Source organism: Lissotriton helveticus, chromosome 3_1 (assembly GCF_964261635.1).
Source record: "Lissotriton helveticus chromosome 3_1, aLisHel1.1, whole genome shotgun sequence".
NCBI lineage: Eukaryota > Metazoa > Chordata > Amphibia > Caudata > Salamandridae > Lissotriton > Lissotriton helveticus.
In genome coordinates, this window is record NC_136061.1 from 130,444,109 (window position 1) to 130,461,145 (window position 17,037).

General features: G+C 46.0%; 1 protein-coding gene across 4 annotated transcripts in view; it reads left to right on the top strand.

Annotated features, from left to right (window-relative positions):
• The window catches only part of CUX1 (cut like homeobox 1), a 1,380,044-nt gene that overhangs the window by 718,888 nt on the left and 644,119 nt on the right, over positions 1 to 17,037 (top strand). For 2 of the 4 annotated variants that reach the window (XM_078679377.1, XM_078679376.1), the window contains exon 16: positions 13,662 to 13,727. The exons of the other annotated variants lie outside the window; for them this stretch is intronic. In XM_078679377.1, coding sequence (XP_078535503.1) covers positions 13,662 to 13,727 — 66 coding nt within the window. The remainder of the gene's footprint in view (positions 1 to 13,661; positions 13,728 to 17,037) is intronic. 4 annotated transcript variants of the gene reach the window in all.

Genomic DNA, 17,037 nt, shown 5'->3' on the forward strand with positions numbered 1-17,037 from the left:
ACAAGAAGATCTTTGTCCCCGAGCCTGCAGTCATCGTCCAAACCAAAGAATCCCCATTGAAATCAACAGCGCACCAGACACCAAAACTGCCGCAACTGCCCGCTGCGGGTGTACTTTGAGTGCTAACTCTGATCCCCCTTTGCACGGAGCCTAAAACACCATGGGGATTTGCTCCCACAGCCCAGTGGCATTCCCGTGAGCAGCCACCAACCAGAAACCCCCTTTCCCCCATTGGATAACATTGGGCCTCAGCACCCGGCCGCCCTAGTGCCGCTGAGGGTGTTTTGAGGGTGCATCCTTGACCCTGGGGGATACCCTTGTTCTAACCCTAGAAACTCGACCCCAAAGACCGAGCACTTACCTGTTAACTGATAACTGCATATTGAAGGCATGTGTGCTGTAGATACATATGCTTTGCATACTCCTGCCATCTAGTGTTGGGTCCAGATGTTTGCAAGATGTTTTTCTTCAAAGAAGTCTTTCCTAGTCACTCCTTTCGGTGATAGTGTGCATGGTCAATGACTCCATTGTTTGATTGTTTTTTCCGCCATCTGGTTCAGACATTTATTGTTGCGCTCCAGTTCGAAACCATTCTTCAGGTTCCTCTCTACCCTCGACGGTATTGTATCTAAAAGAGAAAATTAGGTTCGAGGCATATGGGCTGCAGATGGTACATTTATGAATAGATCCCCATCTGGTGTTGGGCTCGGATGATTGCACTTGTTTTTCTCTTGGAGAAGTCTTTGTCGTCACGAGATCGATGACTCCTCCTTTGGGTGTTAGTGCGCATGGGCATCGGCTCCATCCTTAGATTGTTTTTTTCCGCCATCGGGTTTGGATGAGGATCGAAGCGCTCCGGATCGACTTCGACAAAAAAAGTTATATTCGGCGCGTATTCCCTTTCCAATTCGACGGTATTGTTATCGAACGCGACTACACTTCCATTTCGACGCGTTTCGACGTCAGCAACAAGATTTCTAACTGCTACGTCGACGAGACCAGGAGGCCCATCTCGACGTAGTCCAGCCCGGGGTCCATGGAAAGGACTCCATTCAAAAAATTTCCAACGTGTGGTGCTAAGTTTCCACACAAGGACCTACACGAGGTGTGCAACCTCTGCTTGTCCCCTGAACACGAATCCAGGGATTGTGAAGCCTGCGCCGCATTCTCCTCCAAGTCGACGATTAGAAACCGTCGAGCCCGAAGACACGAGGTATCGAGAATGCAGTCACAGGCAATCCCGGAGCTGTTCGAGGAACAGCACCCCGAAGAGGAGGAAGAAGAGGAGGACGAGGCGGGGTCACAAGCGGACGAGTCCAACGTCGAGGAAATCGACATTCATCAAACCGTGAGTGACGACGTCCTTTTACCAAAGAACCGACCCCGCACGGTGTCGACCCCGCCTCCGAGCCCGGTCAGACAACCGGAAAAAGTTTCAGACGCCCCGCCGTCGGGCCCGGCAACGAAACCGAAACACTCGGTCTCCCACCATGGTGGATCCGAAAAGCGGCCCACTTCGACATAGACACCGAAGCTCCATACAAAGGAAAGCTCGAAGTCGAAATATTCCATGTCGAAACTGAAACATGCTTCGACGTCGAAGACATCCTCGACACCGAAAATATCAGATTCGAATAAACTTTCGGTGCCGAAAACACAAATGGACAGTCAGAAGAAAAAGCACCTTTCGGAACCAAAAACTTCGGTACCGACACAGGAGCATCAAACAGATCCCAAACAAAAGACTTTGTTTATTGATCCACAAACTGGCAAGGTAGTGACAGAACTACCTAAAAAGAGGAAGAATGAACAGTTGGACGACAAAACTCCTCCTCCTAAGAAGAGAACAATGGGGACGAATACAACTCCTCCCCTTACTCCACAACCTAGAGACACACCCTCTTCTCCTCTTCCTCACACTATGCCAACTACTCCTTTTACACCACGCCTATCTACACCTATAACAGATGTAGAAAGTGACACAGGAGAGGGAGAACATCCTATGGATGATGAAGACACGGTCCCAGAGGATGCAGACCCATGGGAAGATTATAATGTAGAGTCAGATAATGATAACGACCCTGAACTGTATCCCTCAAAACCTTCACCACCTGATGATAATACAGGTTTTGCACAACTAATTAATAGGGCAGCAAAATACCACAAGGTAGAACTACATGCAGAACCTCAAATAGAGGATTTCCTGTTAGAAACACTACCTGCTGCACAAAGAACATCAGGAACACTACCAATACTTAAGGGTCTCCTCAATCACACATCAGAAATATTCAAAGACCCGGTGAGGGCTAGGGTATTAAACCCAAGAATTGATACAAAATATAAGGCAGCTCCAAAAGACCCAATGTTTATCAAGGGTCAAATTCCTCTGGACTCACTAGTGGTCACAAACGCTCGTAAGAGAGCAGACTCTTTAACTACAGGAGAAGTTCCGCCTCCTGACAAAGAGTCTTAGCTAATAGATGCCTCCGGCAAGAGAGTAGCATCCCAAGCGGCAAACAGCTGGCGCATAGCTAATACGCAAGCGCTACTTGCACGGTATGACAGAGCTCATTATGATGAATTAGAAAAACTCATCATGCATCTCCCTAAAGAACATCAAAAGAAGGCAGATCAACTCATACAAGAGGGAAAGATAATAACTAATACTTCCATTAAGTGCGCCCTAGACGCAGCAGACACTGCAGCACGATCCATAAACACAAGCATCATGCTAAGAAGACATGCATGGCTCAGAGTTTCAGGGTTCAAACAAGAGGTACAAACATCATTATTGAACCAACCTTTTGATGAGAAAACACTTTTCGGCTCAGGGACAGATGAGGCCTTAGAAAAGATGAAAAAAGATACGGAAACGGCTAAATCAATGGGAGCATTGCAACAGCTAACCCAAAGAGGTTCCTTTCGTAGGTCCACCTATAGAGGAGGATCCAAAAATACAGGTACAAGCCAGCAACCAACCTCTTTTACACCGACATTACCCGGAGGTAATTCTAGAGGCAGTTACAGAGGTAACAACAACAAGGGAAGAGGTTGCGGAAACAACAAAAACCGCAACTCTCCAACCCCAAAGCAGTGACTTCATACAGCTCCCCCCAGACCATATAACACCGGTCGGGGGACGCCTATCACAGTTCCTACCTGTCTGGGAAAACATCACATCAGACAGGTGGGTGAGACAAATTATCCAACATGGTTATTGCCTGGAACTCACAGCTACCCCACCAAACATCCCCCCCAAACAGCGTCCAATGAGCCAAGACCACCTAACACTGTTAAAACAAGAAGTAGTATCCCTACTAGAAAAGCATGCCATAGAGAAGGTTCCACAACACCAACAAGGAACAGGAGTATACTCCCTATACTTCCTAATCCCCAAAAAAGACGGGTCTCTAAGGCCAATACTAGACCTCAGACCTCTCAATGCATACATAAATTCGGGACATTTCCACATGGTCACGCTCCAACAAGTACTTCCTTTACTGAAAAAAGGGGACTTTCTTTCTACACTGGATCTAAAAGACGCTTACTTTCATATCCCTATTCACAAAGCCCACAGGAAATACCTCAGGTTTGTGGTGGAAGGACAACATTACCAATTCAAAGTCCTTCCATTTGGGGTCACAACGGCACCAAGAGTGTTCACAAAATGCCTAACAGTGGTTGCAGCTCACCTAAGAAGACAACAAATACATGTCTTCCCTTACTTGGACGACTGGCTAATAAAGGCCAAGTCACAAGAAGAATGTCTTCAGAACACACAAAAGACAATTCAGCTGCTGCACCAGCTAGGGTTTACGGTGAACTACACAAAGTCACACCTGCAACCAAGCAAGGTTCAACAACATCTAGGGGCTACTATAGACACAGAAAAAGCCAAAGTATACCCCAATCCAGTCAGGATCCAAACAATGCTTACAGTCATTCAAAAATTTCAACCACAACACTCACTAACAGCGCGAGTGTTCATGCAGCTTTTAGGGATGATGTCATCCTGCATACTGCTAATACCATATGCCAAACTACAAATGCGTCCGCTGCAAGAATGCTTAGCGACACAGTGGAATCAGGCTCAAGGACAGATTACAGATCTAGTGTTGGTAGACGACCGCACACACCGCTCTCTGAAGTGGTGGAACACAACAAACATTGCCAAGGGGCGGTCGTTCCTAGAACCAATTCCACAGGTGATAATAACAGCGGATGCATCGCTCACTGGATGGGGAGCGCATATGGAGAAATATACAGTACAGGGAAGATGGAATGTGCAGGAAAAAAGACTGCACATCAATCATCTAGAACTACTAGCAGTGTTTCTAGCATTGAAAGCCTTTCAAATGCACGTTATCAACAAAGCAGTCCTGATCAGAACAGACAACATGACAGCAATGTATTATATTCAAAAACAGGGGGGGACGCATTCTCTCCAACTATCCAGACTAGCGCAGGAAATCTGGAGATGGGCCATTCCTCAAAACATCTATCTATTAGCCGAACACCTACCAGGAGTTCAAAATCAGATAGCAGACATCTTAAGCAGACAGTCAGAACAAATACACGAATGGGAACTGCACCACCAAATACTGCAGCCATTCTTCCAAAGATGGGGACAACCAGAGATAGATCTCTTTGCCACTCATCAGAACGCAAAATGCCAAAGCTTCGCATCCAGGTACCCACACCACCTGTCGCAGGGCAATGCGTTATGGATAAATTGGTACAACAAATTTGCATACGCTTTTCCCCCTCTCCCACTAATCCCATTAGTAGTCCAAAAGCTGCAACAACACTCAATGACCATGATACTAGTAGCACCCACGTGGGCACGACAGCCGTGGTTCACCACGCTCCTGCAACTCTCACAGGTGCCACACCAAAAGCTAAGAATTTTACCCATGCACCTTACACAGAACCATTGAGAAATAATGCACCCAGATCCCAAACAACTGAACCTAGCGATCTGGCACCTGAAATCCTAGAATTTGGATACTTAGATCTACCCCCAAACTGTATGGAGATCATTAAGCAGGCGAGACGTCCCACCACCAGAGCATGCTACGCAGCAAAGTGGAAAAGGTTTGCTGTATACTGTACCAGTAATAACATCAACCCTCTGGACGTATCAACTAAAGATATTATTTGCTATTTACTACACTTACAGCAATGTAATCTTGCGTACACATCTATCAGAGTACATCTAGCAGCTATAGCAGCGTACCTACAAAGCAGGCAACACCTATCCCTGTTTAGAGTGCCAGCAATCAAAGCCTTCATGGAAGGCCTTAAAAGAGTCATTCCACCAAGATTACCACCTTCCCCGGTCTGGAACCTCAACATAGTACTCACCAGACTAATGGGACCACCTTTCGAACCTTTGCATAGGTGTGAAATACAATTCCTTACATGGAAGGTGGCCTTCCTTATAGCCATTACCTCCCTCAGGAGAGTAAGCGAATTACAGGCATTGACAATACAAGAACCATTCCTACAGTTACACCAGAATAAAGTGGTTCTTAGAACAAACCCAAAGTTCTTGCCTAAAGTAATTTCAGCATTTCACATCAATCAACCAGTGGAACTACCAGTCTTTTTCCCAAAACCACAGACGGTAGCAGAAAGGGCCCTACATACATTAGATGTCAAAAGGGCAATATTGTACTACATAGAAAGGACACAAAATTCCAGGAAAACTAAACTATTTGTAGCGTTTTCCCCAACACATAAGGGCAATCCTATCTATAAAGCGGGCATTGCCAGATGGATCGTAAGATGTATACAAATATGTTACATAAAAGCAAAGAGAACATTAGCTGTTCCTCCTAGAGCTCATTCTACACGTAAGCTAGGAGCATCTATGGCATTCTTAGGAAACATTCCCCTAGATGACATATGCAGAGCAGCAACTTGGTCTACACCACATACCTTCACAAAACACTATTGTGTTGATGTGCAGGCTACACAACAAGCCATAGTGGGCCAAGCTGTATTAAAAACTTTATTTCAAACGGTTGCGACAGACACGGGTGACCACCGCTAGGGAGGTAACTGCTGTATAATCTATTCATAAATGTACCATCTGCAGCCCATATGCCTCAAACGGAATATGCTACTTACCAGTATGCATCTGTTCTTGACATAGAGGGCTGCAGAGTGGTACATGCCCTCCCTGCCTCCCCGGAAACCTGTGTCTGTCCCAACGTTATCTTATTTAGATACACTTACATGGGCATCTCTTTCTGTATTCTATTACACTACTCCATCTAACCCTACTATGGCAAAACAATCTAAGGATGGAGCCGATGCCCATGCGCACTAACACCCAAAGGAGGAGTCATCGATCTCGTGACGACAAAGACTTCTCCAAGAGAAAAACAAGTGCAATCATCCGAGCCCACCACCAGATGGCGATCTATTCATAAATGTACCACTCTGCAGCCCTCTATACCAAGAACAGATGCATACTGGTAAGTAGCATATTCCTTATGGATTCCTCACCTTAGAATTACCCCCAGGCGTCAAACTGGATCCGGAGAATTTTTCCTCAGCAGTACCCCTGCTCGTCGATGGGTGGCGACAGTCGACTCCGCGTTCGTCGTTGGCGTCATGCTAGCTGGAATGACGTTGCAGTATCTACTTAGATGCTGACCCAGCACGCTGAAGTCAGTTCTTTCTTTTTCTGCGCCAGCCAGCGCAGATTGGACGGAGAGGTACCCAAGTTACTTTTTGAATCTCTTTGTGCAACTTTTGTCAACCTCTTTTTCGAGTCGTTCGACTCCTGGTGCACGCAGGGATGTCCCGTGCTCGGACCGGCTTCCAGGCTTGTGATGGTGGCGCCCTCCGACACTGGTTGTGTCCCCAGCCGACGTCGACCCCGGCCTCGCCCTCAATATGGACACAAAGCGGGACTGAAGTTGTGACCGGCGCCGACCAGTACTTTTGTACCACTGTCTCCCCTGGTATTCCCTATCACCCTGAGTGGCTACTAGAGGAGGGTGAGGAGGACTGGGAGGGGTCTGTGGACCCTTCGGCAAACCAGTTACGGGAACCAGACTGGATAGAGTAGTTGTGGGAAGCCATTAGTCTGGACACCTCCCCAGACCTTGGCATTCTATCTCCCCCTATCGTGGCTACGGAGAAGGGTGCATCTTACGCTGTGATGTTGCTTATGGCGGTCGAGGCTATAAACCTTTAGCTTCCTATGGTGGCAGTCAGGACCAGCCTCCTGACAGAGTTGCTTCAGCCTGCAGTGGCCTCTTCGGAGCCCCTGCTGCCGTTCAATGAGGCCCTTACGGGCATCCTTTTGTGCACTTGTCCAAGCCCAACACAAGGGCTCCTGTGGGCAGGATGATTGCCCAACGCCACCGCCCAGCCCCGGGTGACCTCATTTTCCTCTCTCAACATCCTACCCCTGAGCGCTTGGTGGTCCAAGCATCGACTTCCAAGGGCACATTTCCCACCGCACCACCTGATAGGGAATCCAAGAAGCTGGACCACCTTGGGAAGAAGATGTTTTCTTTCTCTAGCTTAGGTTCGGAACAAGACTGCGGTCAGTGAGCACCGCATGTCTCTTAGGCTGTTACTCCCACTCAGTGTGGGACACGGTTGCGCAGGTGCTGCCACAGTGTCTGGAGGACGCCTGGGCCGTGCAGTTGCTGAAGGGAGAGACGCAGCAAACTTTGCCATAAGATGTGGGCTGGTCAGCACCGACTCACTAGGCAGGACGATTTCCACATCAGTAGCACTGACGCTATGCCTGGCTGAGGTCCAGTGGCTTTTTGAGTGATGTTCAAGCAACACTTTTGGACATACCCTTTGATGGCCATCGCCTGTTTGGCAATAAGGCAGACAACGCGCTCGAGCGCTTTAAGGATTCTAGGGCTACGGCCAGATCCTTGGGCCTCGATTCCACCTCCCACACAGGGAAGTTTGCTTTTCGCCCCTTTAGTGGCTACAGAAGTGGTGCCCCGCCACGCTCCGCCCAGAGCCACAGGCCTGCGTAAACTGTCCGCCTCTGTGCGGCCGGGGACTTAGATCCCACTGCCGTGGGTTGGGGGCCAGCGGGCGGGCCAGTCCACCAGCGCCCTACTCTACAGCAGCCTCCAAACCCTCCTAGTCCGACCTTTCAGGTCCACCAATCGCCAGTGGGCGGCAGGATCCACCATCACCTCCCCCACTGGCTCAATATCACATAGGACAGGTAGATTTTGCAGATATTCTGAAGGGGCTACTCCTTCCCCTTTAAGACTACCCCTCCATCCATGCCACCTCAATTCCATTGCATATCAGAGGATCACTTGGCTCTACTCCAACGGGAAGTTACGGCTCTCTTGGCCAAGGGAGCCATCAAGCGCGTTCCTGCCTTAGAAGTAGGTTGTGGTTGTTATTCCCACTACTTTCTGTTACCCAAGAAGAGCAAGGGCCTGCGTCCTTTCTTGGATCTCCGGAACGTCAGTCTCCTCAGAAAGGAGAAGTACAAGATGTTGACACTGGCTCAGAACCTGTCTACCCTGGAGACTGGATGGTAGCGTTTGACTTGCAGGATGCGCCAAAAGGTCAGCCTCCTTCGACACCGAAAACATTAGCACCAAAGACTTTGGTGCCGAAACACAGAGATCCCTCTGGATCCGAAATTGGACACTATTCCATTACAAGCCGTTCAGAAGCAAAAGAGGCTACATATTAACCCTAACACTGGCCATATTCATATAAAGCCACCTCAGAAATGCAAGATTCAAGAAGAGGACAAATCCCTTTGAAGACAAGTCCATTTCATATTCCTCTGCCTCCACCACTAGCACCTCAATCACCAACTGAGAACCCGTTGCAAATTACACCTCAGGGTTCTCCTGAATCTTGATGCAGATAATATGAGGATGAATATTCCAACAGATCCATGGATATATTACACAGTTGATCCCCCAGGTGATAATGATCCGGACCTTTACCCAGACAAACCATCTCCTCCAGACAATGCATCACACCAAAACTCATTGCCAGGGCTGCACATTACCATGGGGTAGAGCTCCACAAAGAATCTCTAGAAGAAGATTTTTTGTTTGGAACCTTATCATCCCCACACCAGTCATCACAATCACTTCCAATGCTCAAAGACATGGTGTGACATGCTGAGATTTTTAAAGATCCAGTCAGAGCCGGCATCGTAATGACTAGAGTGGACAAAAAAATAAAAGGCCTCTACTGCAGACCCCATTTTTATCAAGGGACAAGTGCCATTAGATTCCCTAGTCATATCGAATGCTCATAATAGAGCAAATTCTGAAACATCAGGGGATGCTCCTCCACCTGATAAAGAGTCCAAACTAATTGACACTTCTGGCAAGCACATAGCCGCTCAGGCAGCAAACCAATGGCACATTGCAAATACCCAAGTCCTTTTAGCCAGATATGACAGAGCACACTGAGACGAAATGGAGCAATTGCTCCAATATCTCCCAGACAAGCATAAGGCTAAAGCACAGGACTTAGTGAATGAGGGTAAGCTCATTTCTAATTCCGCTATTCGCTGTACTCTAGATGCCACAGACACAGCAGCTAGAGAGATTAACACCAGCATCCTGCTCAGGAGACACGCTTGGTTAAGGATTTCAGGTTTTAAACCTGAGGTCCAACAATCCAACCATAACACATCATTTGATAAGGATCACCCTGGCCCTAACGTTGACCAGGCGTTTGAGAAGATGAAAAAGGACACTGAAGTTGCTAAATCTATGGAAGCACTCCAGAATGCATCCAACAGATGTTCCCTTTGTCGTTCCTCGTACAGAGGAGGGTAAAAAACCACATCCCCAGATCAAAATATCTTGGCTTACAAGGGTAACAACCAGTCTTCTCCCTCCAGAGTTTTTTCTCCGAGGAAGTTATAGAGGCAATAAGGTAGGGGTAAGGGTAACACACGTTTCCCCAATATTCAGTGACTTTCCCACGCTTCCCCCGATTATACCACACCTGTTGGGGGAAGACTTCAGCAATTTCTCCTCATTTGGCAGTCTATAACATAAGACAAATGGATGCCGAGAATTATCCAACAAGCAATCCCCCAAACATTCCACCTCGCTCTCCCAAGTTATCTCCAGAACACATACACTTGTTAAAAGAAGAGGTCCAGTATATAGGAGCAATAGTGCAAGTTCCAATACAGTACCAGGGCTCCGGGGTCTACTCTCTGTACGTTCTCATCCCCAAAAAGGACGGTTCCCTAAGACCTATTCTAGATCGGAGAGAGCTAAACCATTACATACTGTCAGAGCATTTTCATATGGTGACACTTTAACTGGTACTCTCACTTTTACAAACAGCAGACTTGTCTACTCTAGATTTAGGACACATATTTTCGTGTTCCAATTCTTCCAGCTCATTGCAAATACCTGAGGTTCATGATAGCAGGCCAGCACTACCAGTTCAAGGTACTTCCTTTCGGAGTGACTACAGTGCCCAGCGTTTTTACCAAATGCCTGGCAGTAATCACTGCTCATCTCAGAAGAGAACAAATTCAATTCTTCCTATACATAGACGACTGGCTCATCGAAGCCAGTACTCGCCAAAACTGTATGCAGCACACACAGAACACAATAAATCTACTTCATTGACTGGGCTTCACCATCAATGCACAGAAGTCTCACCTGCATCCCTCAAAGATGCAGTCTTATCTAGGAGCCACTCTGGACATAGTCATGGTTCTAGCCTCTCCCAATGTAGCCAGAATACACAATCTATACACAATCTTCAGAATACAATTTGACCGTTTCAACCGAATCAAGCGTTACTAGCCAGAGTGCTCATGAAATTTCTCGGAATGCTGGTGACTTGCATAACAATTGTACCCCATACAAGGCGTCACATGCGCCTTTAAAAGTGCTTAACAAGTCAGTGGAATCAATCACAGGGTCTATTAACCGATCTAGTGTTGGTAGATGGCCGTACACATATCTCTGTGCAGTGGTGGAACCCACAAAACTTGTCAGCTGGCTGGCCTTTCATCGACCCTGTTCCACAGATCGTGCTCACAGCAGACGCATCTCTAACAGGTTGGGGGGCTCATCGCAAACATTACACAATACAAGGCATGTGGAGCAACAAGCACAACACTCTCCAAATCAACTGTCTAGAGCTCTTAGCTGTCTTCCTAGCACTAAAAGCTTTTCAAACTCATCTCATAGCCAAAAGTGTCCAAAATGCAAAATGCCCAAAATTCGGCTCCAGGTACTTACACCTACGATCAAAGGGCAATGCCCTTTGGATGAACTGGTCCAGAGATATTTGCCTACGTTTTTCTGCCTCTCCCGCTCATTCCATGGGTGGTTTGGAAGCTCAGGCAAACATCACTCACATTAATTCTAGCAGCTCCCACATGGGCTCGTCAACCATGGTACACCACCGTGGTGGAACTGTCTCTAGTTCCACATCAGAAACTACACCTGAACTCCAGCCTTCTCACACAGAACCATGGAGAAAGCAGACCTCCAAATCGCAAAGTACCGAATTTAGCGATCTTTCTCCTGAAGCCATAGAGTTTAGGTACTTACATTTACTACCAGACTGTATGAATATTCTAAAAGAAGCAAGAAGTCCTACCACCAGAGCTTGCTATGCTGCAAAATGGAAAAGATTTGCGGTATATTGCAACAACAACAAAATCGATCCTTTAGACGCTTCTATACAAAACATTATTTGTTACATTTGCAAGAAGCAGGACTGGTTTACACGTCTATTCGTTTGCACCTTGCAGCTGCGTACTTACAAAATAGATAATACCACCAAGAATTCCTCCTGCCCCAGTCTGGACTCTTAACATTATCATCACAAGGCTCATGGGTCCACCTTTTGAACCATTACACAAAGCCCTTTGCAGTTCCGCTTTTAGAAAGTTGCTTTCCTCATTGCCATCACATCACTGAGGAGAGTGGTGAGTTACAGGCATTAACGCTAGAAGACCCTTTCTTTCAGTTACACAAAGACAGGATAGTTCTCCGTACCAATCCCAAATTACTTCCCATAGTAGTTTCTGCTTTTTATATACCGTATTTTCCGGCGTATAAGACGACTTTTTAACCCCTTAAAATGTTCTGGAAAGTCGGGGGTCGTCGTATACGCCGGGTACAAAATTTGAAGGTATGTTTTCATGTGTTTTTACATAGCGCGGACTTCATCCGATGGTGTCAGACCGCTTCTCAATAGGAAATGGGCATTACAGGAGGAAAAAGTTACATGTGTGCAAGTAGAGGTATGGTATAGGAGGGCACTCAAACACAAGAACTAACGTTACGTAGGCGATGGTGGCACTGTGGAAGTATCAAAAGCAAACCCACTGAAAGCGGATCTGAAAAAGGGAAATAAATTACAGTTACGGTACCGGTAATCTGCCAAAAATATCAAATTTTCCTTAATGCATCCAGCAGCATATCCACACTATTTATTGTTCTCGAGAGACAGGGGAAATCATCTGGCTCCACCACAGGCTATGCTAATGAACAGAAGTAATTTCCACCGCAAACCACCATGCATATTAGTAACAAAATGTCCTAATGTGGATAATGGCAAACCACCATGCATATGAGTACATAACAATACTAATGTGGATAATGGCGATGGTGGCACTGTGCACTGCGTTGGAAGTGGGGGTAGTCTTATACGGCGAGTATAGCACGAAACCTACATTTTATCAAGAAAAGTAGGGGGTCGTCTTATACGCCGGGTCGTCTTATACGCTGGAAAATACGGTAAACCAACTGGTTGAGTTACCAGTCTTCTTTCCACAACCTGATTCTGTAGCAGAACGCGGTAGGGATGGATTTCCTATTCTGTTCAGTGCTTATGATTAATTATCAGTGAGCAATGCCTGAAAAGAGAACTGGGATTACAGGTAATCGCTCATTGCTTATAGTAAGGTAAATGGTAAACTGTCTCTCTAACTGTCTCTCTTCAGTCAATTCTGTACAAGTCCTTCCATAAAAGGATAACAATCTATATACTGTCATACACTAACGTATGGCTTTCATCAATGTAGCATTAATTGTGTAATTCCTTTTATAAATGTTTATAGGCTCATCTCCATGAATTCCCTTTAAAAAAGCCAACATTTTAAATAGGAGACCATAAACAATGCACTTTGTTTCTTTTTTTTTTTTCTGGCCAACGTTCATTACTATTGGTAGATTGAAAAGTGTGCAGGCTTTTTAATAGCTTAGAATGCAATATGAAAGAAAGTATTATTGAGGTAACCTATACATTTGTTGAAGGTTTACAACCGGTTGGCCAATAAGGGTATGATAAGGTAGGGAAAATAAACAGTTTTACTAGCCCGATTTCAAATTAAATTCGGCATAAGGTCTGCATTGGTTTTGTTACATTTTTTGCAAACCAGACTATTGTTTTTTCTGTGTTTAGACCGTTCTAATCTACCTAATTTCCTGAATTTGTAATACCCATACTCGTAACAGGTGTGATCGTCTAGTGCACACCACAGGCTTTGGTTCCCCAAATTGTCTACATTCCATGTGATGATTTCAAAAACAGAAAAGCGTTCCATTTTAAATATCTGAAGATGCAGTGTCTTTCATGTCATAGCAAATGACATAGCTACATCCCCTGATTGTTTTGTTCTTACCAAACTTGTTTTTCAACAGAGAATCCAGGCCAGAACTTGAACAGACTATTTCAGGAAGTACCGAAAAGGAGAAATGGGTCTGAAGGTACGTCCCAGATGTTTTTCTTTGAAGCCGTTATCGTGGAAGTGAAGTGTGCTTGTGTGTGTTTAATTACCACTGATAGTTTGATTCTGGCCTGGAATCTAATAGAAAAACAGACCGTGAGTATAAAACAATACACGGGAGGTATGTCATTTTGCTTCTGTATTCTGCTCTATGTGGATCTTACTGACTTTGCTTTCTGTTGCAGCTGCTCATTTCTACAGTTTATTATTTCAGAATGCAAAGTTGAGCATAAAGCCTCGTTGAAGGAAGGGACGGTATATTGTATATTGTATAAATTTGATGGAAAACTATTAAGAGGTGTTCACTCCTCTCATTTCAAGAAACAAGAATATTGTTTTCTTTATTATGCTTGATTACATAACACAAGTGTGGTGACCTCCTTGATAAATTCCCCACATTTTGTAATTGTTGGTTGTACTTTGTCAGGCCCTTTGTCTCGTGTGGAGAGGTAAAAACCTATGGATGGTGTGTGTGTGTGTATATATATATATATATATATATATATATATATATATATATATATATATATATATATATATATATATACACATACACACACACACACTCACACTCTCTCTCTTTCTCTCTCGCCTCTCTTTCTCGCTCTCTCTCTTTCTCTCTCCTCTGTCTCTTTCTCTCTCCTCTCAGCTGGGTATTTGTTTCGAAGTGTTGGTGGGGTGCAAATGATTGCGGAATGACATTTTGTTGATTACACGGAAAACAATTTATTTATTTTATTTATTCATTTTAAGAGTTTTATATAGCGCTGGCTAGACCCGGAGGTATCAGAGCGCTTTACATGAGGTTCCACAAAAATTACATTACAAGATTACATCAGTTCCAATTTACATACAAACAATTGCAAGAGCATAGAAGACGAGATAATTGAAATGTAGAGGGGAAGGGGGTAAGGGAAAAGGGATAGGAGGGAGATAAGGCAGGGAGACGAGAGGAAAGTCTGTCCAAAGTCCGGCTGGGTAGGTGACGGTCAAGGGGAAGTCCCAATACCCATCTCCTCTATAGCTATCAGGTAGCTCCACCGGGCATTGGCCAAAAAGCTCGGTCTCAATGGGAAAAACAATAAAAGAAAACATTGAGGGCAAAATAAATGGAGCGTAGAGGGGAGGGGGCATGGAAGGAGAGAAAGGGGGGATAGGGGAAGAGACAACAGGGAGAGACGAAATGAAGTCTGTCTAAAGGCCGACTGGGTAGGTGACGACCAAGAAGGGAGACCACGGCCCATCACCCCTATAGCTAAACCAGGTAGCTCCATCAGGCATTCGACAAAATAGTTCTGTCTCAATACATTGAGAGAGGAGAAAAGGAGAGACAAAAATAGAGGGAGGATGCGGGAAGAGACGACAGGAGAGGCGAAAGGAAGTCTGTCTGAAGACTGCCTGGGTAGGTGACGTCCAAGGAGGGAATCCCCGACCTGTCTCCCCTATAGCTAAACCAGGTAGCTCCATCGGACATCAGACAAAATAGCTAGATCGCAAATTACAAGGGAAAATTTGCAGATAGACAGGGTGGGGACTAAGGGTCAGGACAGGTGAAGGCAGAGGCCAGCAGCAAGAAAGTGGAGAGGAGTAGAGCGAGGCGATAAACAGGGTGGGGACTAGGGCCATGACAGGTGAAGGCAGAGGTCAATAGCAGGAAAGTGGAGAGGAGTAGCGCGAGGAGTGGTATGGGGAAGGTAGTTCGGCAAGAAGTTCCCATGGATCTGGTGGGCTATAGTTGCCAGCTTAGCCAATGTGCGGGTACTCGGCTGGGAAGAGTGAAGGGGGAAGGAGCGAGATGACGACAGGAGAGACGAAGGAAGGTCTGTCCAATGTCCAGCTAGGTAGGTGACGGCTGAGGAGGGAATCCGCAGCCCATCTCCTCTATAGCTATCGGGGTAGCTCCACCGGTCATCGGTCAGGTAGCAAAGTCTCCACGGTCGAGGGAAAGTTCACAGTGTAAATGTCCTGAAGGGAGTGCAGGTTCCAGGTTCCCGACTTCCGTGTAATCACTAGATGTCTAGACCTGTGCCGTTCTTTCAGGGAGGGGGCGCCAGCGTGCAGAGGGGATTCCTGGCGGGAAGGCAGTGCACCACAACCACACGCAGCATCTTGAGGTGGAGACTCATGTCAAAGATAGCACAGTAAAACAACAGCCGGGAGAAGAGTCCTATGCTCTACCGGTTGTCAATTACTACGTGCGGAGCATACATCGGTTCCAGACTGCATCTACCAAACTCAATTTTCCAAGTCCACCTATCAGCTCCATTACGCTGATGCAGGGCGTAGAAACAGCGAGAGCCCCCCAAGGGACCACAGGAGTTTGAACTTAGCTTCCTCGTCCTGCCTCAGTTTGGTCCGCCGAACTGTTAAAAGAAACTGCAATAATATTAATGTGAAGTTGTGAATGTGTACTTGCAGACAAGGTACTCATCCCTTAATCTTGAACCCTTTTAATCAAAGGTACAATAAAATGGCTTGAGTGTAGAGGTTAGATCAGATATGTCGAACGTTGGGTACAGGAATACCAGATTCATCTTATGTAAATTTATTTCATAATGGGCCTGCAGATTTGCGTACATTCTGCCCTCCTTTATCCAATTTAGGCTCCTCGCATTTAGGCATTGGCAAACCCAAAATGTTGTTTTGTGATGGATACTTCGACCAGCAGATTCTTTACCTGTTGAATATCTTAGGCACCAGACTGATATGAAAACTTTTGGCTCAACTCCCACGCCAGTAGCGTGCGGTGGCTTCATCGCGCGGCCAAAAGCGAGGCTATAGTGATGTGTCTGGAACTGTATACTGCTACTCTGGCACCATTTCCTTTTTTCATGAAGCCCTTGTACTCAGACCTGGAGTACCCTCAGTGGTTTGCTCTCCATATTTATTTGCAGTGACAAAATTCTAATTCTTGTGCAGACCATTAGTGAAGTGACCTAAAAATTACAGGTTTGAGCTCTGTCGCACCTGTGACAGGCAAATTACCGACCCCCATGAATGCTCCCTGGTGATTTGGTTCCTGGCAGCCAGTACTGCAGCATGCTTCCAAAAGCCATCAAGGGAGTGCAAGGCCAAATTGTACATAGACTGTGTGTGACACGACCGTCTAGCTCAGGGTCGTTCCTAGTCAAAACCCAGATTTTGCAGCATTAAATGTCTTCTAGATTCACATGCTTTACACAATCCTGCCATCTAGTGCTTGTGTCTGAAAGTGTTCTTATAGTCTTTAAAAGTTTTAGTTTGTAGTTTGGGAGTCGACCTGCGCAGAGGTCCTATATGATGTTGACTGT